This window comes from Apteryx mantelli, chromosome 5 (genome assembly GCF_036417845.1).
Source record: "Apteryx mantelli isolate bAptMan1 chromosome 5, bAptMan1.hap1, whole genome shotgun sequence".
Taxonomy (NCBI): Eukaryota; Metazoa; Chordata; class Aves; order Apterygiformes; family Apterygidae; genus Apteryx; species Apteryx mantelli.
In genome coordinates, this window is record NC_089982.1 from 7,550,457 (window position 1) to 7,577,736 (window position 27,280).

Here is a 27,280-nt window from a genome sequence, read left to right on the forward strand (position 1 = left end):
AATCAGGCCACGAACAATACAAGTTTCCAATTCTGGTAAATGGATGAAAAAAAATGTAATTGGAAATAATCTTCTCCTTTCCCTGTGAGAACCCTAACATCATAGTTTGTATTCAGTATACTATGTATGGGTGCTGAAAAGGTTTCAGTACATTTACTTTTTCTCTCTTTTTTCCCCTGTAGCTATAGAAGCTGAAAGGATTTCTGAATTGAAAAGATTAGCTAAAATTGAAATCCAGAACGAGCTTGCACAGCAAACTGCATCTGATCTGCAAGGAACAACAATTGGTGCAAGACGACCCCTGCCTCCCTCCGAGCACAAGTTTAACCCAAACCCTTGAAGTCCTCACTCCAGCCGTACCACAGCCCCATTCAGCCCTCTCACCCAGGCCAGGCCCCAGCTCGCCTGGTGGCTCCCATACTTGCCAGCACAGTGCAGAATTTGGCTAGGCAAGACTTCTATCCAGCATACTCCTGCTCTGCACGGGGACATCTGAACCTAAGATCTTGACTGCCTGATGTCTTCTCACACAACACTCACTTGTCACACACAGCTGCCTGAAAGATTAAGGCAAGAGCTAGACAGAGGAGGAAACTTGTAGCAAGAAATAAACATTACCATTAGACCAGATCCTTCACAGGCATTTTGTTTCTATTGTGATTGTTTGGCACACTTACCTCTCGGATTCTTCTCCCAGAAGAATAAATCAATACACGGTAAATGAAGCAACTTTATGTTCACACAGAAGGGTTGAGGTTGGAAGGGACCTCTGGAGATCATCTAGTTTATTGCCCAATGACATCCAAAACTATCAACAATATTTTCACAAAAAGGGTCACTCTTTCAGCATTCAGCCCAAGCTATACCTAGTTTCTCATCCCCAGCTGATTCTACATCCAAAATAATCAATGATTTTGTTGTCAAAATATGTACCTTGAGAAAGGCATTACTGGAGCAATTTATTTTATTAACTATTGGGCAACACTTAAAAAAAGTGGTTGCCAAAATCAGACCTCAACATCCATACAAAGGTACTGCTTTCCACAATGGTCTGCTTTCCACACAGTTCCAATTAATTACCATGAATGAGATGCTCACTTAGCACTTACTAATAGAGGCTGAAATGAAGTTTCCTTGCCTTTCAGTTGTGCGCTCATACCACAGCTCCTTTGGGCTTGAAAGTGAATTTTTACAAACAGCAACTGACAGGAAGGTAATACAGTCACTTTCTCCTGTTTTCATGCGCAAGATTGGATGATCTGAATTACATACAAGATGCTGAAGTTCTCAGCTGAGCCTAGTACTAAGAGCACTGGCAAATCTCACCAAATATAAGCAAGCAGGACAACTGGACAACACAACACAGCCAGACCACACAATAATTTGGGCTGAAAAAGCCAGGAGACCTTGAGTGATGAGATATCTATGTGCTTCCCTTGATTACACTTGTTTTCTGTCCCAGTTCCATAGCCTTGGAGTAATGGAGGAAGGTTATTGTGTTTCCAGGAGCATCTGATACCATGCCTAGATCCAGAGAAGACAACGGAAAATTGTTTTCAAAACTGCATTATTCCTGTGTGCTGTAGATCACAAACTCACTGGTCACCAAACAGGCTTTTTAATAACATCTCCCTCTCACAAAAGAATGATAATAAGAAAGAAAGAAAGAAGAAAGGTGATTCAGGGGGAAAGAAGGCGAAAGTGTGTTCAATTCTGAAGGTAAACACTCCTACAAGTATATCCACATGGCTAGACACACAAAATCCCACTCAAGTAAATGGTTTCCGTGAATTCTGTTCTAAGGTGACGGTCATTTTTAAGGCAACCATGACCATGCCAATGCTACATATCACTAAACAAGTAGTTCATATCCAAAGTCCATGGACCAGAAGGCCCAGGGCAAGTGATCTGGGCTGCTGGAACCACAAAACAGTTGTGATAAGGACCTATTACAGTACATGAGAATTGCTGAGAGCTAACAGTGATCCAGGAATGCAAAAGGGAAAAAACTGGGGCTCTGTTGGGCAGAAAAAATACCTGTGCATGAAAAAGCAGGTTATAGGAAGGGAACAACTGCCTAATAATTATCATATAAATGGACAACCTTGGTTGTTTAACTTTCAAGCCTGCCTCACATAGCTCCTGCAAAACTAGCAGCAGAGGTCACTGGCCTTTGAGGCATTATTATTTTTTGTTATGACTGTAAAACTTATGACTGAAAAAGTCTTGTCACATACTAAGGCTCCACTGAACAATGCCAGAACCTAAGAACAGGTTCACCTCTAGGAACTTGCAACCTATATATAAAATAAGAAGCAACAAAATGACAGCAGACAGACAGAAGAGCACAGGAAACCAATCAGACTGACAGTCCTTATTCTGAACGTACCAGCAGTCTGTGTGGCATAAGAGCAGGGTGAACTATAATGGGACAAACAAGATCGCAGGCAGTCAGTTGCCTGTGCTGACTGTTAGAGTCTGGCCAGTTCAAATGGGCTTGCAAAGTCTGTTGCTTCAGAAGGTCCCGTGGTGGCAGTACCCAAGAAGTGTTGTTCTCTCTCTTCTAACTCAGAAAAGGACATGCACAGTGCTCGCACTACAGTTGCTACAGTTCTGCTGGACTCCTGACTCTTGACCACTCATAGCCAGGATATTTTTAAACCCGCAACTGTTTGACTAGGTGTTACAGAGCAGATACATGAGAGATTTATTTGCTTGACAAGTCAACAAGAGTCAAAATAGCTGTGGAAAAAGCGATCCCATTCTACAGCAGATAAGCAAGTGCTCTTCTGCTTTATTCCCTAACTCGTCTGACTTCCAAAAGACTCCTGCAGGCTTGCTCAGCACATCTAAGCCACCCCACACAGACAGAGAATTCTGTTATAAGCAAACTGCTGGAAGGCCTCAGTTCTGATTTTGGCGGCTTGGCACGAATGCCTAACACAGAGCTGGAACCAAATTCAGACTCTGTTACTGAAGCTTCGAGTTCAACCTGGGTCAAGATTTCAAGGCAAGAGCATTAGCTTCAAGTTTCAACCAGTCTTTATTGAAAAAAGTGTTTTCTCTAACTCCACTGCTATCAATTAGAGAGTGCTTCAAACTCCTCAAAGAATTCTTTGCAAGCCAATTATTACGCTCTGCAGCTGTTATTAATGATCTGCTCCTTGCAATGCAAACTACTGCATGCTCAGCTGGAGGCAGAACTGCAGCTATGATCACAGACAAATACATTACTGGGGAAATGGGAAAGCAGAACGCCTGAACTCCAAATATACCTTCTATGCTTAAGTCTATAAACTAAGGCTGGTATTAGCCATACTTTCAGACCCAACTTTTTTGTCTGCAGAATAATCTTCTAGTTTTGGAAAAAGCAGCTGCTGGACCAGCCAAAGGCTAATCTCAACACTGTAGGATTCCCTTATCATCAAAGGCACAAACAATGTTTTAAGAGTTGGAATGGTGACTTGTAGCTGAAGGAGATACGAAAAGAGAAAGAACAGGATGGAGAGGAATGTGAATGCCTTCTGCCTTTGGGCACACAGCTAGCACAGGTATTTGGGACTGCAGTATTGGTCAGAGACGCTTAGAAGCACAGACAAGAAGTCTGCCAGTTCTCTGTGTAACACTGAGCTTTTAAATGGTCACATTGCGACACACATGCACAACATGCAGGAATATTCTGGTGAGAGGCGATCCAAGCAAGCCAAAGTTCAGACACACTTGCTAATTTAGGTGAGAGCTGCACAGACACTGCACCAGTTCTCATAAGGGACAAGGGACTTCATTTTCCAGCACCAGCATTCCCGCATATTTCCTCTAACCAAGTCTCAATTCACCACATGGTGCAGGGAGAAGATACCCAACACATACAACTTCTACAGCACAGTACTTCAGTTACAGTGAAATGCATTAGAATGATGGTACTGTGTGAGAAACAACAATACTAGCACCAGGAGACTAAGAAACAGAAAATATGAAGGGAGAAAGGAAATCTGGTCTTTACAGTCACGTTTTTACCTCACCATGCAGGAGTCCTGTTCCTGAGTTCAGGCACGATGCTGGGTAGACTCATACAGATTTATCCACAGTTTGTAGTTAGACTTGCATCCAAGAAGCTCACATCTAATCCTCCCAATATAGATTACACCCTAAGACTCACACGAGGTGTATATGAAGAACTTCATCATACTGGGAGAAAAAAAGTTATGTTGTCCTAATTCTTAATTCTGAAAGTCTCTTCAGAAGCATGTGGAAATATTCTTACAGTCTGTAGTAACTCAAGCTGTTTTGCTGTTCTCATACAGCTTTGCTTCAGAAACCAAATGAATACCCCATGATTTCTTCACTAGATCTTCAAAATCAATAACTAGCTCTTGTTCGAGCCACCATCAACCATAATATTTGCTATTGCTATCTACAGTACTACTGCGTAGACAATTCAAATATGACACTATCATACCATTCTTTCATGCACAGTTTATAGGTGTACAGGCAATAACATACACCTGACGCGAGAAGTGAAATGAAGCTGCTGGATTTTGGCAAGTGCTTTAAAAGAGCAGCAGATTTCAATGGGAACGGCAATGCTATCTGAGGAAGATGAAAGAAGCAGTGAATCTCAGATTGACAGTGCCCCTAAAGCTGGCCAAGCACAGCTGGACTCCATATGCATTTTGCAAAGGGACAAAATTGGCTTTGAGAGTCACTCAAGGGTTTATTACAAAAAACATTGAGAAGTGTACTGTCACATCAAAAAGTGGAAAAATCAGTATAAAAAATGAGGTAACCCTAAAATTTTTTAAAGGATGGTAACACTAAGAGGAGAAAAGACTTGGAGATTGTTTTTCTGCAGCCTTTAACGGGCTCTCACCAATGGCCCACACAGTTTAGCTGCAATTTCTCTCCCCACCTTCCCCAGGAATCTAACAGTCTTGTAATTCTAACTGAGCTGGCAATACCAAAAACATTACTGATAATCATGATGCTGGAGACGTGAGAGGTAACATAATGGACTCATGCAGCAAGTGTTCTTTAGGAAGGGAAGGCTGATAACTGGCATACTGCCTTACTTTCCACACACGGCATTCACCTGAATTTTTATAAAAAAAGTAAAAATGGTTTAAAGTCTATAGAGTACAGCATAGCACTAGAATAGTGTGAAAACACACTCCCCCCCCCAAAGAAACTGTGTATACGAGGCTGTGAGAGGAATTATGAGCACATATTAGAAAGACAGCTGCAGGATATGCCATATAGTTCTTTATGTCATCTCTTGGTATATCCGTTCTTGAGGACAGTTTGAGGTATCTACAGTCTGGCTTTAAGAGAGCTGAGAAGCCAAATTAGCCCATGCAAAGCTCCTCGCTACTGAATAGCAGGCAGTTTCTGGGACCCAGGTTAACTTGTTTAGAGGTAGCACACACTTTGTTTGGGAATCTGGCTGCTGTACTGAAGTAGTGGTTGGGGCCCTACCAGAAGAAAAATGCCATTATGCAGCTCATCACAGTAAGGCAAGGAAGACCAAAACTGCTTCCTGGGACTTATTGGAGGAAATCAGCACCTAAACCTGTTCTTATCTCAATGATTTATCCTTCAGATCACACCCTTTTAGGGAGCAAGATCTTCATGACGCTTTATCAAAAACAAGACAACTCCCCTCCTTCAACATCTCATTAAGAAACAAAGATCCCTGCCGGGCCCACTTGTTCAGCAGACACAAATCAGAAGAAATAAAGCACAACAAAAGAGGTTCAAATTCAGGCCTGAATGCTACCCAGAAGGCATTCTTTGGCTGTTTTTACAAAGAAGCACTGTTCCTTACCCCCTCCCCAAACTTTCCTGATGACTCACTGAGGAAAAGGGCTATTGCTTTGCAGGGTGCAGCTGTTCTTCTCCTCCTGAGGACAGCTAGCTGAAGGCAGCGAGCACTGTACTGCTCCTGCATGAAAGACCGCTTCCCTCCAAGGGCAACAAGCTATTTCCAAGACTCAGCCCCCACCACCTTCCTCGCACCAGCCAGTTTTTCAAGACAGCTGCCCACCATGCTACTGTTGGGGACCAGATGCCAGGCCCTCTTTGAGCTTAGCACCATTTCTGCTCTGGGAGTCTTAAAGAGGACTCAAATGTGCTTCTAGGACTTCATTCATAAATCAAAAGAAAGATACATTTTTTCTGCAGGTCTTAGATTTGACACCAACTTTGACTTACCTTCAGATAAACGCAGACCTAACTTTACTTTGGGGGGCGGGAATAATGTTTACTATCTTTTTCTTTTTACCAATTTGGTTTGGAAACATTATGGGGAAATGCATTGATTTGGTGTTTTAACTGCTAAACAAAAAGGTGGTCTAAATACAGCAGTGAAGATTTATCGTACACAGCTGTATATCAGGCATTTCTCTGGTTTTGCTGTGTTATAAACTGCTTTTCTGCTTTCCCTCCACCTTGCTGCACTTTTCTGCCTTTTGATCAACAGGTACGTACAGACACAGCATCTTTTCCAAGTCCACACCCAAACCACTGACGGATTCAGTCAGACACGCTTGCATCACAGCTAAAACAAAGTAATATACCATGGAAGCCCCACAGAACTCACTGTGCCTCTAATATTCAGAAGCATCGTTAAGCTGTTCTCTCAAAAGCAGCTTATATGACAAGTGACATATCCTTGAGTTTAGCCTTCATGAGGCCAAGATAAGCTGCCCTGGGAGGCCAGCACAGAACAAATTCTCTACTTCAGCAGTGCTAACAGCAACAAACCATTTGATCTTTGCCCCTTGGTTTGTTCTGACTTGACCATCTGTGGATGCCATAACAAACGAATTCAGACTTGCAGCTTGATGATGACTCACACTCTTGAATGTTAGCAAAGCACATCCCACTCATCCAACAAAACTTGGTCCTGGGCTCTTAGGCTTCTGCCCTGCCCCAGATATTAGAGAAAAGTCAACACAGACATTATGTATATTAAAAACAGGCTTGCTTCTGTCATTAATACTGAAAAGACACAAACCAAGACCTTGTTAGCATACTCAAGGGGCCAAGCTGCTTTGGTTTCCTAGTGGGAAAGTATTTCTGAATATGGAGGAAGTCAGAAGCACCTACAGATGCACTTTAAAAGCATTTTACTACCTGTAAGTCACCTTTTTTTCCAGCCTCCTAAGCTTTGGTTATGATATTGTTCTGCATCGGTATCCACATGCACTATCATCCTGGCCCAACTGTTACACTGCTCTGCCTGTCTGAAAGGGGTTTGCAAGGTGGATATCAGGATAGCTTATGCCAGACATGAAGAGTCACTAGAGCTTCACTATGATGTAGTTCTCCCTATAGAAAGATTTCTCTCATTTCGGCTTTCAATGTCCTCCTGGATCCCACCTCGCCGTACAGAGAGCCAAGTTTTTGCAGCTGCATTTATATGAACACACAAGAGGATGGGCCTATTTTCGAGCTTGCACCATCAGAGGATGGCATACAAGCACTTTAAGGGGAATAATGGCCTACACCTCAGCTACAAACCTGCTCCCATTCCTTAAGGAAGATTATGAAAGCTTTAGCTACCATCTTTCAAGATCCTCCTGCAAAACACTGTACACTTGATAAAGAAAAGCATTCCCTACTCAAAGAAAGCTTTTCAATCATTCTTAAGTACTTTTTTTCCCCAGGTAGCCATTAAGCTAGGTTTAAAAGGAAGTAGGTTATACAGGAACAGGCTGCTTAGAAGCATTCAAGTAACAACAGTAATTAGCCTTCAAAATAGTCTCCAAGGAGCAACTGATATTACTTCTCCATAGGCTGCTGCCCTGCTCTTGCACAGGCAAAGAGCATCAAGAAAAAACATGGTACAGAGAAACTAATGGCACAGGGCTGGAGCAAAGCATATATGCTTTTGTTAGCTAATTCTGACTGGAAGAAGAAAGGATCCTTTCTCTCCTTGTTAACACAAGGACAGTTCTCCAATTACAACCATAATGGGTTATATCAGCTTCTGTCTGGTTCCTCATAGAAACTAAGCTAAAGCAATCACACTGTGTGAGTATGTGTATTTCCTTCCAAGAAGTCAGAAACTATTTGGTCCATTTCAGCCAACCTGAACATGCAAAGTGTGACAGAGGGCAAGTTCCAAAAAGTGTTTTTTGGGTTTTTTTTTTTTTGTTTGTTTGTTTTTTTGAAAAATCACCAGATTGCCAGTTAGGCAGAAGACAGACATGCTCTCTTACTTGTTGGGGACACAGAGATCAGGAAGCATTCCAGCTTTATTAGATAAGAAATTCCTCAAGGCTGAGACATAAACATGGAAATTCAGGACACTGCTCACAGAAATGCCAGTGCTACCTTTTACTGTACACGCATGACTTCTTAGGAACACCTGCATGTTTTCTTGTTGGAGCCAATTTGCTTTATCATAAAGTCAGGGTAATCAGAAATTGAGCCAAGACAAGAAAACTTCAAGGTAGCAAACGTGTATCATCCCTGCATGACCTTGTTGCCAGCTACATACTGATGGTATTGGAAGGACAATTTCAGACGGAAAGAGCCGAATCAAGCAAATTGAAGCTGGATGTAGAAATGCCACATTTATCCTTTTTGTTCAGACACAAATGCTTTGCCCCTCAAGAGCTGCAGTTTCTTAAATAGAGTTAAAAGAGTTAATGAGGGAATGGGGCATAGCTGGGTTTCCCAGCTGATCTCCTGCAAATAGGGGTCAATACTATACATACACACTAGCAGAGTGAGTAGACATGTCTGTTCACTACAAACATGCTCACCTTCCTAGGGTGATAATCCAAGAAACTGAAAAGGCTGTTTCAGAATTTGTTTGTTTTTTAACTTTTTGGGAGAGGGGGTTAGGTCAAGGTAATCATCTTTGGCTTTTCTACGCCCATCATTAAAAGGAGAGGAGGTACTATACAACGCAGGACCACCGGGCTAATTATCCTCTCAGATAATAATAGCAGGTGAATTTGACCTTGAGGAACCTGAAGAACATCTAACCAACCAGGCCACTACCATACCATAGACCTTCATATTTGTGAGGATAAAAAGCAAATGCTGGAGTCTGATACTGAAGTATGCTTCCCACAGGTTGTAATCTGCTGCAAATTGTTTGCACAATACCAAGATGGACTTCACATTCTGTACTATGCAAAAATCAGTTCCTGGTTCTACATTTTTCTTTGTCATGAAACTCTTAAGGGAAGAATTCAACTGTCTTCACCTTAATATCTAGTTCTTTAATTTCTAAAGAGCAGACAAATGCAAATCCCTTGCATTCACTATTTATGTTAAAGCAGCAGCAGTAGAGTATCAACAGACTGCGATTACTTACTTTGCCTGTTGACAACGTAGTCCTGAAAATCTTCTGTCTTCTCTTTCAAGCTCCTTCATACAGGTGTACCATGACACGGCTAGTCAATCTGCCTCTGCTTCTCTATCTATCCAGAATTCCTGTTCCTTCACCAAACTACACTGCTCTGAAAATGGCATAACTTTTCAGCTGTGCTGGCATGCTAGAGGGAATATCAAAACAGATTTGCTGTGATTTGTTGCTATAAAGTAAAATAATAAATAAGATCATAATATTAACGTGACAAGTGAAAAAGACTCTTTTCCTTTTATAACTCATGCTGTTGCTACCTAGAATACCATGAAATGAGGATGGTGACAGAGTTTCAGTTTTGGGACAGCAGAACACTGTAGGCTAATATTTTGAAGACTGAACACCCTGGAGAATCACAAGTCTCTGAGCTTATTTCTACCCTTGAAATGTAGAATGCTATGAAATTGCTACTCCTGTGCACTTCCTGAGAGCACAAGTCACATAACAAGACATGAGCTTCAGCTCTGATAAGGACATAAAGCCTTCCTGTCAGCTGGGACAGGAACACTGCTCAAACCTAGGAATGGGCCTGTGCTGGCTGGTCGCAGTGATTCATTGCCAAAGGTTCCCATACAGCATAAAATGAAGATTTCCTTTCAGAACAGTTTCAACTGTTTCTAATATTAGCAAAACACTGCGTTAGAATCTGATATTCTGCCTCCCACCTGAAACCTGGTTGATTTAAGCAGAGTAGATTACATTGTTGTCATCTCACTGCCATAGCCTCCAAGTACAAACACACCAAAAAAAACATGATACAGGTCTCCAATGCCCAATTATGCCCCAAAACAAGAGGGGAAGGGAAAATATCCTCCTCTTTTACCACAGTGTGGAAGCTCTCCTGAAAGGAACTCACAGTTCTGCAGCTTTTCTCAAATGAACATAGTAGAACAGAAGGACACTGAAAAGTCAAGATGCAGATGCCCTTGTGTTGCAAATTATGTAAGATGTGCAGCAACCATAGTGAATGATGCCATGTAAGGCCAGAGAAATCAGTCACGAGGACACAAAAATACCCAGACCCTCTGATCAATATATTTTAAGTGTATTTTTATTTACAGAGTGGAGATGCCTAATCAGTTATAAGTTTAGACACCTAATAATTCAGCTTTTTTTCTGTAAAAGTATATAAATATATACATGAAACTCTACCAAGTAAACATTATAAACTGCAATACTTACAGTGAACATTCACTACCTTTCTTATACTAACAGGCATCTTTTAAAGCTTAAATACTGATTTAAAGATACCCTCTATAAAATAGCTCTAACTGTACTGAAATGCCAAAAAGTTCTGTGCCATAAACAAGCTTTTAGAAGAGACTAATAAAATGTCTTTGTAATAAAGTTTGCCAGGATAAAATACTGCTTTGTACCCTCGCTCCCCACCCCATAAGAAACATACCCAAAGCAGTTGCAGAACTGCAGAAGGCATTATAAGATTTTTTTCATTTATTTTTTTTAATTAAAATATTTTTATTTCAGTACTTTATCACAGATTAAGAAAGCTGCAAAAAATGCAACTTTATTAAATATTATTTACTGTTATACAAAGTCTCACATATGAGTCCATGGGCTGAAGACAGTAGTGGTACTATATGAGCTAGACCTTCTCCATATACTATATACCTTCGCTGGAATGATGGACAGACTGTATAGCAAAGATACTTGACAGCAACTGAAGAAAGGGACTGGAATAGTATTGGCAGAACAATCAAAACATGCAAGAGCCTCTGGATTTCCTCACTTTCTTATTTTAAAAGCACTTTAGGTTCAGTATTTTATTTGCCTCTCTGTTGTTCTTCAGCTTGGAGATGATTCAGGACATACAGGACAACTTGATAGCAGAAAATGTACTGATCCTGTAAAGGAAAGGAAATCACAGGGCACATCAAACAAATGCTTACACTAAGCAATTCACTCTCATCTGTTCTTCACAGGTGCACAGCGCTTGACTTCAATACTATTTTGAAAGGTAAACAAAGAAAAATACACAGCAGAGAAACATGCAGCTTCAGCTTCAGGAAATACAGGCACTCCCCTGACACTAAAAGGGTATTTTCATACAGGAAACTTTTACTCCTTTCACATCAAAAACTCTTCAAAGTGAGTAAATACTTTACAAAAGTAGATATGATGCAAGCAAATGACTTTAAGGTCTTTCATCAAACTGCCTAACACAGAACTTCAATTACAATGCAACTTCTCATCTTACAGTCTTGGTGATATAGGTTTGGGGGCTAATATATGTTGGGGGTGGCAATGGCTGATAGCTCTTTTTTAAAAAAAGACAGGATTTAAGAAGTCTTCAGCGTTCAGAGAAGTGGTTCAAGTATAGTGTTCAGAGAAGTGGTTCAAGTATGAACAGGACCTTGAGATGTCCAAATTCAAGGTAAGGTTAATTAGCTCCGGATCTAGATGATTCCTAAAAGATTCACTTAACTTGTGCTTAAATACCTCCCTAAAGGAGATTTCAGGATGTCTCCAATAGCTTCAGTGATTCACAGCAGCTACCATTAGGCTTTCTTTTCAGTATCTAATCCATATTTTTGCCAAAAACCTCAGCTGATTTCCTCTCTAACACGTGCTTTAGTAGAAGAAAACTCCAAATCCTTAGTAGAACAGATTGAGAGAGCATAGCTCATAAAAAATTGCACATAATTATAATTGTTAAATACAGACCAATATGCACCAGTCTGCATCCGATTTAATTCTCACAACACAAGCATTGCATTAGATGGCAATTCACATCAGAATTGTGATTCCAGCGTCCTTCCTGCAGTGCATATCCGGACAAGCCAGACTCACCTCTGTCTGAACCATCCCATGTCGCTGCAGACGCATCGTGCGCACCAAGTCTGAGATGTCAAACTGTCAAAACAAACAGCAGCAAGTGAAGTGTCCGAAAGAGACACACACATGGATACACAGCAAAAATTCTCAGCATTGCACCAAAGAATCCAACAAAGTATATTAAACATTCAGTAGTAGAACAAATAAAATTTACTATATGCATATTTGGCAGGTTACCAGCATGAGCTGTCCCCATGCAAAAAGTATGCAGCCCTCCTGCGTAAGATACTCTCCTTCTCTTTCTTCTATCACTGTATACCTCCACAGACTCTCTGGCTTACTTTTAAGAGTTGATCATGCAGAAAATTGATGCTCTTGGCCCAGTCTAGCAAAATGCTTTTAATTTCCCCAGAATTATAAAAGTTCTAGAAGTTAAGGAAGTGCTTAGAAGCCCTACTGTGCTAAGCATGGCATTATAGTTCATCTTCTCTAAAAATCCACAAAGGGTTTTGCCATACCAGCTCGCTGAAGGACACAAACATAAGAAAGCTAGCACCCTCTTGTGGATCACAGAAAGCATATCTTTGGTTGTGCTGGAAAACGTGTTTCCTTATACCACTGTTTCAGGCTGAAGCGTTTGTACACCTCAAGTTTCTGACAATCTGCTTTGTCCTTCATTTTAAACACAGAGGTAACATTGTCATTGAGGTTGGGATTCAGTTCTTTAAATAACTGAATACCTCCCATGGAACACAGTTCATTCAAGTCAGAAGCATGGCTTAGTCCATCCTCTTAGGTACTCACATCAAGATCTCTGCTGATCAGCCCTAGAACAACATCTATACAGATAAGGGTCCCTGACCGTCCAATGCCCGCACTGCAGTGAGTTATGATAGGTCCTGATCTGTGGACATGCCGCATGTAGGAGATAAAAGTGAGCAGGTCATCCGGTTGAGAAGGGGTGTCATGGTCAGGCCAGGCGATGAAGTTCAGATGTGAGACGTGCCGTACCTCACCTGTCTGAGGTTTAAGAACACAATGACACCAAAATATCACACAGGGCAGAAAAAAGGGAACAGGTAAGTTCCTAAAAGAAACAGTCTCAGGAGAGAGGGATTTGCCCAGACCAAATTACAGGTAGTCTGTAATTCAATAAAATAAGAGAAACAATGAGCTACACTGAAAGTAAGCAGCAGGTAATTAAATAGTATGAGATTCACTGTGCAGACTGCACTAATCACACAAAGTAATGAACCAGCCAGACTGAGTTATTAGAGATCTTCATGCCCACATATCTTTCCGTTTCTGCAGCCAAAGACATCTAGGGAACCACATTTAAAGCCTCACTAACATCATTAAATCATCTCCTGGACCAAAGACTTTCTCCTGTAAATGTCACATGGTAGCACAAGCTGTAAGGAGGAAGCATTGCCTAATAGCAATCATCAGACAAGGAGGAGAAACCCCAAGTTACTGCTCAATGCAGACATTTTGACTGAAAGCAGGCAAGGCAGAAGTTTGAAGACAGAAATGCCAGCACTCAAAATAAATTCTCAGAATGAAGAATAATTCAATTCACTTACTTGGATCTCTTCTAGCTCCAGCACTCTAACGACAAAGCCCTTCAGCTGCTGGAGTCTTACAAGAGCAAGCCGGAGTCTATCATTTATCATAGTAGTTTTATTGAGTACATCTGGCCAATAGCGCTGGCATTTTATCTTTTCTCCTTCAACCTCCTGAGTCATCATGGCAATCACAGTACAGTTTTGTTCCCAAACCATTTGCCAGAAATCTGCTACAGTAGTAGGGAGAGGTCCTTGACACGCAATGTAAATGAACTCTTCATTCCCTACTGGCATGCGAATGAAGCTAGCATTGATGTATCCACCTTCAATCCCGAGAGGTACTCTAGTGGTATCATCTGCAATCCCAACACAAACAAAATTACTTTAATGCTATGCAGGCACATAATTAAACCCTCCTAACAATAGAGATGCCAAACTTTACACACTCACATGCTACTTGTCATCTCCAAGGACATTCACAAATATTTCAAAAATATATCAGTGTAATACTTGCTTTAAGACACTGATTAGTACTTCTCTTTTCATGAAGAAAAAAAAATGGCTCAGGACAAACCTGACCAACAAGACAGGCAGGGTATCTGACTTGAACTAGAGCACCCCTGAACCTCGGGTTGAAAGTTTCTCACTTAGAGCTAGTCTTTGTCAGTTCTCACTTCTCATCTGCATACCTCACAGCCAAGACAAACAGAATTTTGATGCTGAAAGATTACTGACAATAGTATACATATCTGTTATACCAAATTTACATGGGTAAAATGGAATAAAGCTCTCTGGCTCCATACATTCACGTGTATTTCACCCTGTTTCAAGCAGGATCTGCTGAAACAACTGAAACAATCTTTAAATATCCATCTCTACTTACTACATTAGTCTTTTGCTCATTGATCTTTAACCTTTATGAATGTTCACTCTACATGTTTAGAAAATGACCAGCAGATACTCTGGGGTTTTTTGGCTACACAGCAGCAGAACTAGGACTGAGAATCAAAATGTGTTTCTTCTGATCCAATTCATCAGACCATACAGGTGGAGACAAACTAACAGCACCGAACATCAGACTGGGACTTACATGGAAGTATGTTTTTATATCTGTTCTTCTTCCTATTCTCTTTTGCTTGTCCAATCAAACACTGATCCAAAGGTTTTAACTCTTGAAGATTCTGTAAACAAATAATTGCATCTTCAGTAGAATGTCCTGAACAACAACAAATGTTAAGAGCAGTTATATAACCAAGTCTCTAATAGACATAAGACAGGAAAAAACACCAAAGTGGTTATGCAAAATAATTCAGTCACAGAAACAAATCTCATTTCACACAGCTAAGAAAACACAACACTTGGGGGAGTGTGGGGAGCGGGGGGAGAGAACTGTTATCCAGTAAATACTTTAGCTCCTTCTCCAAAAAAGAGGTGGTTTAACATGGCTGACTGTTAACACTTTGAAAAAACTGTTTTCACATTTTCCTGTGCTGCAGCTGGATTTCGTAGTGGTTATTTAACCTCCTCCATGTCTGTTAACTTCATACTCATTTAAGAATTTTCCAGAAATAATAAAATGTAAATGCACTTCTGAATCGAGCTGCAGCTCAACCTAATCTTCTCTCTCAGCTGCTGGTGGGGGAAGGGAGAGACATTTGGTAAAGAAGTCTTTTCACTCCTTTGAAGAGCTGTGGTATTTAAGGCAGTGATGAATCAACCATTCAATTTTAACTGTTTCATATTGTTAAAAGGCAACATTTTAGAAAGAAAAAAAAAGGCTTAAAAGGACAGATAGCTACTTACTTCAATCTCTTTAGAAGGGACACCCTGTTCCAGCAACCCCCGCAACATCCTGATGACTGACTTTAACCTGGCTCCTGTGTACTTGCCTCCAGGAAGCACTTTCACAGTAGGGAGCGCAGAGATCTCTTCATTTGTCACTGAAGGACAATCTAGCAGAAGAACAAGACTGATTTACGTGTTCACATAAATAGCTAAACTACGGAAATGTCAACTGCAGTGCAGTGTTACAGTTTCCTTGTTACTGCTGTATACGGTGTTCTTGTCATGCATGTCCGACTCATATACCATTATTATATTTTTTATAAGAAGCCATGACCAATAAAGCACCCTTGAGGAAAACAATCTTTTCACCACTGTTTGCTGCCTATTATCTCTAGAATCCATCCATATACCCTCAGCAGTACACAGATGACCTATCTGTTAGGCATGTAAAAACAAATAAAACAAAAATAATACAAAAGTAAAATCAGCTTTGGTCAATCCAGGAACTAGAAAGAGCATTTACTTGAAGTTCCAATAAATACACTGAAACAAACACATCAAGCGTAATTCTTAGTATACTTATAATCGACAAGATGGATGAATATACACAAGGATGAATTCAGAACTTTGCACTTAAACACCACAGCCTGTGACTCTGTTTTTAGCACTTCACATCAAGATGTATTTTAAGTGGTAATTGTAAGATGTGCTAAATGCACTGTTTTCCAATAAAACTTGCTTTATATCAAGGCAAATGGCCTTCAGTGTTCCTCTGAAACACAATAAAATTAATAAACTAAAAGTATCTCTGGCATCATAATTGAAAGTGTCCTAAATCTGCTGATGTAGTCAAAAGGTTTTCACAGATTTTTTTTTTCATTTAATGAAGATTACAGACACAAATCTGCTGTATATGAATTTCAGGAGTTGAAATTTCTAATATTATTTCAAAAAGTAAAGGCTAGATTCTGCCAAATTCATCAAATTCAGTAGTATTTCACTCTGCCAAACTGAGCAACAGTGGAAAAATGAGGCTCAACATAAAGGGAAAATATTGTGTACTTTGAGCATGGAGTATCTGATATGTCAAGCAGATACAAGATATTGATCTGATCGCAGTCCAATGACACAAATCATCATATGTCGTTAGAGCTTTTGGCAAATAGATAACATGGAAGAAAACCTCAGCTAGTTTCAACTCTGACTACAGGCCCAACGCTGCCAACACTTGTTCCTATAAACTGTCACAATTGGTTTATGTTCAGCTGTAAAGATCATTTCTAGTGGGTTGCTGAGCTGTTTAATTTCCCATTGCATCTATCTGGATATCCAGGACATTTTAAAATGCACTTCTGACATTCTGTGTATTTAATGTGATCCTCAATTTTGCCCTGATTGTTTATTTATTGAAGTTCTTGCCTTTATGTACACGTTCCTGGTTTATTGATTCAATTGGCAGTTCATCACTTCCCCATGTGATTTCATCTTCGTCTGCTTGGCTCAAGGGAGGTTGTGGAGGTGACCTTAAAAAGGACAAGGAATGGAAGTAAAAATGAACACCTGGAGATATCCAACACATTTGGAATTCAAGGCATTGCCAGAAAGCAATTTATAATTGCAAGTATTCTGGACTGGATGCACACCAAGGATCTTGACATAAAAACTTTCTTTTCCTTTTTTAAATTAGTAATGGAGGTTGGAAAAAGATAATGGCAGGGAAATAGCTGGGAAGATATGAACTTACTAATTTTTTCATTGTAATTACATTTCAAAGGCAAAGTAGCCCAACTGCAACCTGAAACAGATCTGTACCTTTCAAAATTCACTACCTATGCACTGGACTATCTGCTTTCTCAATAGTGAATTTTCTAGGTTTGTTGAACATGGTGATAAACATACGAAGTATTTACATGCCAGAATGTCACTTTTCATGCCAAGATTTTAACCAAGCTTCCCAGAAATTTAATCAAAAGGAAAAAAAAAAGTTTATGCACCTTGGCTGAAGCATTACTGAGACTGAGGATTAGAATTACCTAGCACAGAGACACGAGCCTGGGAATTTCCAGGACTGAAATAGGTGGCTCAAAGGGACAGCTAATCACTTGGTCAGGTTTATACTTAGTTTTCCATATAAAAAAATAAAGCCTCAAAGCACCCAAGTGGGAACAGATTAATCAATGGACTATGTGGGCACTGTGCTCCACAACCAGGAGAAAACACATTTAGGAAGCTTGTTAAGATTCAAACTGAAGACAGTATTCATTGGAACTTTTTTTCCACATTAAAGTACCAAATTTCTAGCACAATGCTAATTAAGTTTTTTGGCATTATCTGAACACATCTCCCAGTTATTTGTTATAACCAAATATCAAAGGAATAAATTCAGCCAGGGTATGGCAAACCATACAATAACTGACTAATATTCAGGCAAATTACAACCTCTTGGATAACAAGACTGGACAGCAAGCAATTCAACAAGACATTGCACAGGTATTTTATGGTTTGTTTGCATTATGACATATCCCTCTTCAGAGCTTCCACATTGTACATGTTTGCTTTCAACCAGCACTAGAAAGAAAGCCTTACCTTTCTGGAGTAGCTTTTACCTCACAATGTTCTTCACAACCATTTATGTGTGTTGGCTAGTGGAAAAAATATTTCAAAACACAGTTAAGGTCATAGTTATAACACTCATCCACAGTAAATTTTAAACTATGTGAACAGAAACAGGGAGTATTTCTGAAGGCGACCAAGTTCAAAGACATTGCTCTTTTAGACATCTCACTACCCCTAAAAAAAATAAAGAGGAGAATACTAAGTATTTGCAGAGAGGCTCTACTGAAAACAAGGACAAAAGCTGCCTTAAAGTCCTTCCTGACTCATGGCAGCAGTAGCACCACCTAAAAGTAATCCAACAGACCCTTAATTCTTTAAAACCTTTAATGAGGAAAGTTCAACAGTGAACGTAAATGCCTCATTTCTGCCTCCTGTCAAGGCACCCACTCCTGTGCAGAACAGAACTGGGCTTTACTTCTAAATGGTAGTTAATTGTATGTATGCCTTCCTCAACAGAAGTTGAAGGCTTGGCAGAGAACAGGACCTTTCAATTTTCTTTTTGAGAAGGAGAAACTCTCCAAAGTGATTTATATTTATCCATCTTAGAACAGTTTCCACCAATTTTTCAAAGACAGTTTTACTTTTGGATCACCTAGAGAACGCTGACACTGAGGCAGATTCCTGATTTGACTCTCAGCTCCAGTAACTGGAGAGAAAGCTGCAACAACCAGAACGTGCTGGATAGACAAAGGTCCACTAATTTGAAATATGAGATACAAAACCTGGACATCTAGACAGCTTTTGTCTTTGTTTTCAGTAGAGGCTCTCTACAAATACTCAGTATTCTCTTCTTTCTTTTTTTAGGGTTAGTGAGATGTCTAAAAGAGCAATGTCTTTCAACTTGCAACTTACAAGTCAGTAAGGAGAGAAGAAACCTCAAACTGACATTTGGGATAGATAAATCTACACAGTATTCACCATGACTTGTTCCCTTGTTTGAGCAGGAATCAAGGAAACTTCTTAGCCAAAATGCCTAGAATAACATTAGAAATATATCACACCCACTTTAAAAAAAGCTGTTGGCTTTTACATGAGAAACAGCTTGTGCTAATTCTCTGCTTAGTTCTCTTGCATAGTTAATTTACCACTGAATAATTAATTATACATTACCTCAAAAATAAGTTTCTGTATACCATTTACAGCTACCACTGGTAAAGATGGTTTCATCGACAATGCACATAAGATTACTTCCACAAGTTCTTTGCAAATAAAGAAAATAATAAATTGAAAGGAAGTATCTGAGAAAGGGTAATCAGCAGACAAAGGTCTACCAGCTTCTTGCCTACTCACCTCTGAAAAATCTTCAGGTAAAGATGATCCGTCACAGTCTGTGTCTTCAGACTTGTCTTCTGTCAGCTTCCCATTCATCTCTAACAGAGAAACAAAATCAGAAGATACAGAAAAATATTGTTAGAGGTAGGTTTCTCAAAAACAAGGCTTCTTTCTGCCTCCTTTCCATTCAGAAACAGTGCACCTTTCAAATGTGCACATAACTACAAAACTAGAAAGCGGTCAAGTGTAGAAGGCCTTAGATGCACATTTGCCCTTAAGAATGTTCATTGTATGGGAATTGTCATACATGCACACACTGAAATACACCCAGGAGTCACATTCTCACAGATGTGAATGTTACACTAGTCTGGCACTATACAGGAATACAGGTGCTAGAGTAACTGAAAACGACTTTCAAGTCCCTTTGCTACCAGTGTGTTGTAAAAGGGGTCTTAGTGTATAGGAGAATCAGGCTTTATGCTTCCTTCTTTTCAATCAGAATGCATGCGATGAAATGTGAGGTCGCTTGCATAGCAAAAAGAATATTTATGCCACAGTGTAATGAATGGACAGACTACTGTCAGTAAATTAACAGGTTCCCATGTCAACAGTTTTTCTCCAATTCAATTAGGTTTAGACCTCTAGTAGGTCTAAACCTGGGTTCTACCTGCTCTTTGTATTAACAAGTCCTCATCAAAACATACTGGATAAAATCCTATTTGCTGTAGCAACTCCCTGCAGTCTTATGGGTTCAATGCATCTTCAACTGCGAAGGCCAGATCCTAGCCGGAAGGAACTGAAGTACTGGATCTCCAATGATATTCCCCAGCTTAGGTTCAGGCTTAGCCAGAAACTTAACGTTCCCTGATTTCTACTGTAATAACATATGACAATAACCTAAATTGAAAGAGTAGAAAAAGGGCTAAAATAATTATAATTTTGGAAGGGATATATTGAATTCTGGAGGGAACTTCCACAGCAGTAGCAAGCATCTTGCTTGAACACTTGGAACATACACACATACTGTGACACCACACAGGAAAAACAAATCCCTTTACACACTAAATTTCAGTTAATAACAACTGCAGCTGAAGACATGGAATGAAGGAAAAGAAAGCTACACTGACAGAAGAAGGTGCTGAGCTCCTTGAGGCTTATATAAAAGAGATGAAGCAACTTGGCAAACAGTTTGGTTTTGGGGAGATCTCAACACATTTCCAAGTTCTGCAATCTGTAGTCAATGAAACTTTGAAGTCTGACTGCATGTGCACAACCAGGCACCTAAACATTAATTTCACTCACAAAAACATTCTAGAACAGGATGCATTTTCCCAGATTACTGAAAGCAAAATCCAGATTTACCAAACAAACTTCACTTCTGAACTGCATCTGAACTTCACTGGATAGAGCAACCATATATCTGTGTTCTCACTGGGAAACCTTCACTTCACAAAATCATTTCAACTTCACCTTAGTAAGTACTGAGCATCTTGTTTCAAGAGGTATTTTGTTGCTAATGACCCGTTTTTTCAATGGCTCTCAGTACCTGGCAGATGATCATCCGATGTGGCATTCTTGAGATGCAGAAGGTTCTGGGCCTCTGATGTTGCATTACTGCGATTTAAAAGGTTCTGAGCTTCCTCATCTACAACATCCAACAGATACTGAACAACTTCATTGTGATCATCCTCATCATAATACTCATCATCTGGAACTTCTGTTTCTAAAACGAAATGGCATAAAATGACAAATTTTCACAAAAGAGGAGGAGGAAAAAAAAGAGGGCAGACACCAAGAAGTATTCTAAGACCTTCTTTTTAAGACATAAATTCTGGCTGATATCATGTTTTTCCTTCATTTCACTCCTATACAGAATCTAATTTCTGCTATCTACTTCCAACATCAAATAATTCTTCTACAGCAGAGCACAGGACCTGGAGATGATCTTCTAAAAATGAATGCCAGCCTAACATTGACTTCTTTCAGCCTATTCAACAGTGCTATTGCCTTCATTCTCTTGTACTCATGAAGTAAAAACTGAATAATGCTGCCCCAATCTCATCTCTTCTTACCTGATTTGTCACTGTGTTTAGACAAATCTGATATCTGATTGGTAAAGCCAAGGGAAGGGATATCTCTGTACCCTGTGAGATTCATTAATCCTTTTGTTTGATGGATATTATTTTCCATATTTGCATGAGACACTCCTAGGATGCTGTTGCCATTTACCTAACAAAGCAAAGCACAGTACACATTAACTTTTTAAGAAGTTTAGCATTTTATTTTAGCAGCAAGCAACCCTTAAAAACCGCAGGGCTCTACTTAGCAACAAATAAAAAAGAACCACAATAATCTCATGTCTGTTACTCTTCTGAGATAGCTGGGTGGGTGGGTGGGTGGGGCAGGATTCTACCTGTAATTTGGTAGTTTTTAGGTGCATTACAAGTTTTAAATGAAACTGAGAAAACAAAATTTGAGGATCTATAAAATACTCCATGGAGATGAATAAGCAACTGCTACAAGAGAACACATGATAGTATTTCACATTTTTATTATATCCTCTATAAAACATATTCAGGTTTCAATACTCTCAGTCCCACATCACACCATTTCTCAGAAAAGACAAGGGAGAAAAAGAAATAAAACCATCTGGTGAGTGTAATATGTAATCATCTGCAGCAATTAGGAATAAAGTTTTCTGAATCACTGTCCTGCATCCTTCTCATAAGAACACTGGTCTTTCTATAATGCAGTCCCAAGGGAAGAGAAGGCCAACTCCAAAGATCTGTGTATTTATATTGACCACTGGTTACTCGCATCAACTGACAATGTGAATTTGCATGTTTGATGCAATGCAGTGCGAGGTTTCTTTGTTTGCCTTTTTCTTTTTTAAACTTGTATGAAAGTGCATTTCCATTAACCAGAGAAAATACACACAATAGAGTAACGTATACCTTGGGCCCATACGCATCAGCTGACATTTCTGTTTTACCACAGTGATCACCATGGGTGCAGCCTAAACAAAATTGGGGCGGGGGGAAAGGGGAGAGAAGAAAAAGACAACAACTTAACAGTGATATTTTCACAGTGATTAAATTAGCCTCAGCAGTGATTTTTATCAAAAAAACAAGATATTTATGTTGTGAAATGAGTTACATTTCTGCCTGATTGCTGGGCATTGCCACACTGATGACTGCATTTTATAATGGGATGTTAAGTTCAATGGGATCACAGAGGATGAATGCTAATATAAATAACCAACTCTGAACAAAAGACAAATGTTGCTGATAACATAACACCACAATGGAAATGGCTGCGCTTTATAGAAAAACAGGACATGACTCCCTTTCCCTTGAAATGTATAGAATACAACCTTGCAATCATATATCACCAAATGTAACAATATAATTAATGTTGTTCCTTCTCCTCTTCAACAGCCACGGGCACCCAATGTTTTCAGAATGACTTTTTAAATACACAGTGTACAATCAAAAGAGAGGTTTTGTACAAAAGTTATACAGATATTAAATTCTCTTTTCTGTCCAACAGAGAAAAGCTGTGGCTTTTTTTTTTTTTTTTTTTAAAGCATCCAACACCCGTGCCCTTCTTCAAAAGGTCATTCCCTACTTGGTAAAAAGAGTGATACTATGATTTAAAAGACCACCACCTATCTGAGATATCACATGACTGGTAAAAAAAACGAGACAAAGTGGAATCAGTAGATACGATATACCTAGTCTTTAGTGAAGTTCAGGATTTTCTTATACCTTATGCACTGATATAAGCAAAGAAAGATCTACATGAAATTACTGAAAGGTAACTGTATACCTAGTTGTGCACCTATGCATGACTAGACATGTACAGAAAAGGAATTTTAAAGTGGGGTCTTCCAGGATTTGGTCATAAGGCTTGTTCCTAATCGGTATCTTCACTAATTATTTGAAATAAATGGTGGAGTACAGTTGTAAAACATGTGAGCAACAATAAACTGGAAGAGTTGCAGTAATTTAACATGGCAAGATAAATACTCAAAATTATCTTGATTCATTAAGCAAAATGTGAAAAACAAGACTACAATGAATCAAGACAAATGCAAAGTGCCATATTTCAAAGGAGAAAGTAAAAGTTTAAGGTAAGTTACAACCTAAGGAGTGGTTCCACACAGAAGCAAATGCAGGCGGTAAAGGGGTCTCAAACCACCCAAAACTGTGTTTGTTTGGTCTTGAAAAGAAGAGTCTAAGGTAACACCTAAAGCCATGTCATCTGCAACAGATGGAGATTTTCATATTTGGTCAGAGGAAACAGGACAGAAGGGTGGTGGTGGGGGACAGGGGGAGAAGCAGTTGAACATACATCTAGAAAGACTTAAGCTGGATATTAGAGAAAAATTCTCAACTACAAGAAATGTGGAATCATAAAACGACTACTGTAGAATGTTTTTTAGTGGAGCTTTTAAAGGAAAGATCCAGCCAACGTGTGCTGGAGCTGATCTCAGTAAGCAGAGTTTGAGCACAGCAACCAGAGTAGGATGATATCTTAAGGCCCATACCAGTTTCTTCATTCTTATGAACACATGCATGTCACTTGCGATAGGTAACCAAGCAATCCTTACCGTTAGCTTTCACTGACCACAGATTTGCACTGTCAGGACTTTGGGATTTTGGAATCACTGGGTGACCATCTCTATGAAAAGAAATGTTTACAGACACTTTTATATTAAAAAAAATAAAAATAAAATCATGGTAGTCAGACATAAGTACATCAGTGTCTGACAGTCAGTAAGACCGCTAATCATGATCTCTAATAAGAGTGTTCTGGAGCGTTTAGAACATGCAGTGTTAGAGGTAAACCATTAGTAGTTAGGATCCTATTTCCAAAAGCTTAGAAGACTTCATTAGAGCCCGTTTCATTCTAGACTCTGACAAAAGATTCAGCCTCACAGTCTCAGGCTAGAGCTCAAAATCTAGAACTCTGGGAACTTTGCATCTGAAAATAAAGCCCTCCATGCCTCAAAACAGAGCACATCTAGAACACTACAGGCAATGTTTTTCTTTCATCAAAAACAGTTTTATTAAACAGTTTGGTGATAACTGTTTCAATGCTCACAGTGTGAAGTAGGCAAAAAAAAATGAAAAGCGTAGAGATAGTTCTAAAGAAAAGGATATTTTGACCAGTTTCATTCGAAACACAGAAGGCTCAACAAACCATGGAAAGTGCTAAGCACAAAAACTGAGAATGTACGGCCCCTTGTGGTGTCAATCCTGAATAATATGCCAGCTATTACCACTCTGGTGAATCAGCTGTCATGCCAGGAACATGTTTTACCCATATATTCATACAATCATGTGAGAAAAACAAAGTCACAGGCAAGCATTTACTGCCAAAATATACCTGGTCACTTTGAGCACCACTTTAGGAAGGGATGTTTCCAGCATTCTTTTGGCTTCTTTCAGAGTCATTCCCTGTGTGCTTACTCCATTAATGTAATGGATAATATCTAAGGCATGGAGACTCTCGTCTCTCGCAGCAACTGATTTGGGGAGAATGTCACTAATATATACAACCTGGTAAAGGCTGTCATGACCTCCCGATAAAGACAGACCTGTGCAGGAAAAAGAAAAGAAAAGAAAAGAAAAGTATGTTCTTTCTTTGTAACTAACTTTTTTTTCTTTCACAACTAGACCATGAAAAACATTCCACGTTAGAGCAAAAAGTAATATAACTTTGTGTTACCCAGCTCCTCCTTATGGCATGTTAGCGTAATATCAGGCAGTAAATGAGGTGACACTGGCATCTTGGGTAACTCCAAAACACGTCCTAGCACTAATCTGACAGTCTTTGGGGCAGCTCGGAGAAAATTTACTGCATCTGTGTGACTCATATTAGTGACATCCATGTCATTAACCTGTAAAGATAAAAACACCAGAAAACTCCTAGTTATGTTCCAAGTAGAACAGCTAGTGTTACTGAGGAAACTGAATTACTACCACTCCTATTTCACATTTCACATTAAAAGACAAAACTATAGATTCTTTATATGACAACAGTTGCAGCCCAACATACTTATCCGGAGAGACAGAACACATGCACATAACTGAAGTGTCACAAGTGAGGACACAAGTTCATAGTCCAAATGTCAGAATGGTAAGCATTAAGGCATATAATCTGACCGTTCCTATTAACAAAAAACTGAGATGCCATACTTTTTAAAGCTCAGATCTGAAAGTCTGACTCAGAACCTAATCCAACTTGGTATGTAGTTGTCCACCTTTCTTAAGATTTAAAAGTATTCAACAGTGTTTCAAAGCCCTGATCTAGCAATGACTCACACACATGCCCTATGTTATGCTCGTCATTGGGACTACTCATAGTGACTAGAAGCCCCCATGCAAGCTTGCACTGGATCAGAAACTAATACTATAATTAAAAACGTCTCTACTACACAATGTAACTACATAATTGCTGAACTTTACAGTGGGAAATTTCTTTCCATTTACTTCCTAACACAATATGTTAGCCATGGAAATTTTTTGAGGCTCAGAGTTGTCCTTTTCACACAATTCCTGTGTCTGGAAATGCTAATTCTCTCACTTTTATAAGCCGGTCTCCAGGTCGTAGTCTCCCATCACTTTTGGCAGGATCCTGAACAATATCATGAATGTAGCAGCCAATGTTATCATTTCCTTTGGTCACTGTAAAGCCCAGACTGCCCTTTTCTGACTTTGTCATGGTAACTTGGAGCTCTACTTCCTAGGGGAAGAAAATAGCACTTTACAATGCAGACAAATAGAAACAACCTGAACACTTGAATGAAATTAAGACAGTTAGACAACTGATTTACCTATTCGTTTAACGGGAACGCAAGTCTTGATAGTACCAAGACACCTGTCTCAGCAGGCTCAGGGAAGCAGCTTCAAGTAAGCAGCTCTAAGGAGCTCAGATGGACTACTCTTTTGCATGGAGCTAACCATGGGCCAAAGGCCTATGATCTAAACAAAGTTACGATGGCACACTTCACAGCTGACACCTTTTTTATCCTCAATTAGCTGTCACATAGTAAAAGGCTCTGCATTTTTAAAGTAACAAGACTACACCGGCTATATCAAAAACCGTTCAGCTGAAGAAAGCAGTTGAATGTATTTTCCTACAAGAAGATACAGTACTACAGTTTATCTTGGAACTGAACACATGCATATGCTTTGCCTATTCTAATTTGCATTCATTTTGGATTTGAAACAAACAGATGTATCACCATTTGCAATGAAACTAGCACAGCTTCAGGAAGGTTTGAGAAAAACTTTAGAGACTAAGAGGACAACATGTTTCTTCTCAAACTGGAGTACTGGATTAGAATGGCTTTGTAACCTGAAAGACTCTCACAGTTGAGACACATCAATGCTCAGTTTTCCATCTTTTCAGTCCATGAATTGATCAGGTCTGTGAGAATATGGAACCACAAGTCCCTTATGCTACACAACACACAATGCAGCAAAGAACTGGGTCTCCTGAAGTCCCTTCCACCCTGATTTTTCTCATGGTCTTCAAACAACCACAGAGAATCTTAACAGGGAAGAAAGAGCCTAGCACATAAGTTTAGTCTGAGAACATTGTCAAGGTGTTGATAAGTATTTAATGCCAAGTTTTCCAGATGGAAAAGACAGACATAAAATACATGTGTATACATGTGGATACAGACACATGGACACATCCGCACTCACAGAGTAACTGATTATGTAACTATCTAATCCAAACACGCTCCAATTCTGCACGTACAATTAAGTCAGATTTAGCGTTGACAGACTGGAAGTTTGTATTTAATGGAAGCAGTGATGCTATATAAACCCCTCAAGGCTAGACAGAAAACATCTGC

At 39.5% G+C, this 27,280-nt stretch overlaps 1 protein-coding gene across 1 annotated transcript in view; it reads right to left on the bottom strand.

Moving 5' to 3' along the window:
• Positions 1-10,412: 10,412 nt before the first annotated feature.
• PTPN13 (protein tyrosine phosphatase non-receptor type 13) overlaps positions 10,413-27,280 on the bottom strand; it is a 100,101-nt gene continuing 83,233 nt past the window's right edge. Inside the window, exons 32-47 of the mRNA XM_067297415.1 lie at positions 26,002-26,160; positions 25,144-25,315; positions 24,802-25,012; positions 24,023-24,093; positions 22,365-22,426; positions 21,483-21,639; positions 20,957-21,133; positions 19,429-19,508; positions 18,109-18,164; positions 16,942-17,045; positions 15,541-15,689; positions 14,828-14,918; positions 13,756-14,093; positions 12,977-13,192; positions 12,188-12,250; positions 10,413-11,241 (exon numbers count right to left, since the gene is read on the bottom strand). Coding sequence (XP_067153516.1) covers positions 11,161-11,241; positions 12,188-12,250; positions 12,977-13,192; positions 13,756-14,093; positions 14,828-14,918; positions 15,541-15,689; positions 16,942-17,045; positions 18,109-18,164; positions 19,429-19,508; positions 20,957-21,133; positions 21,483-21,639; positions 22,365-22,426; positions 24,023-24,093; positions 24,802-25,012; positions 25,144-25,315; positions 26,002-26,160 — 2,187 coding nt within the window. The 3' untranslated portion in view covers positions 10,413-11,160. The remainder of the gene's footprint in view (positions 11,242-12,187; positions 12,251-12,976; positions 13,193-13,755; positions 14,094-14,827; positions 14,919-15,540; positions 15,690-16,941; positions 17,046-18,108; positions 18,165-19,428; positions 19,509-20,956; positions 21,134-21,482; positions 21,640-22,364; positions 22,427-24,022; positions 24,094-24,801; positions 25,013-25,143; positions 25,316-26,001; positions 26,161-27,280) is intronic.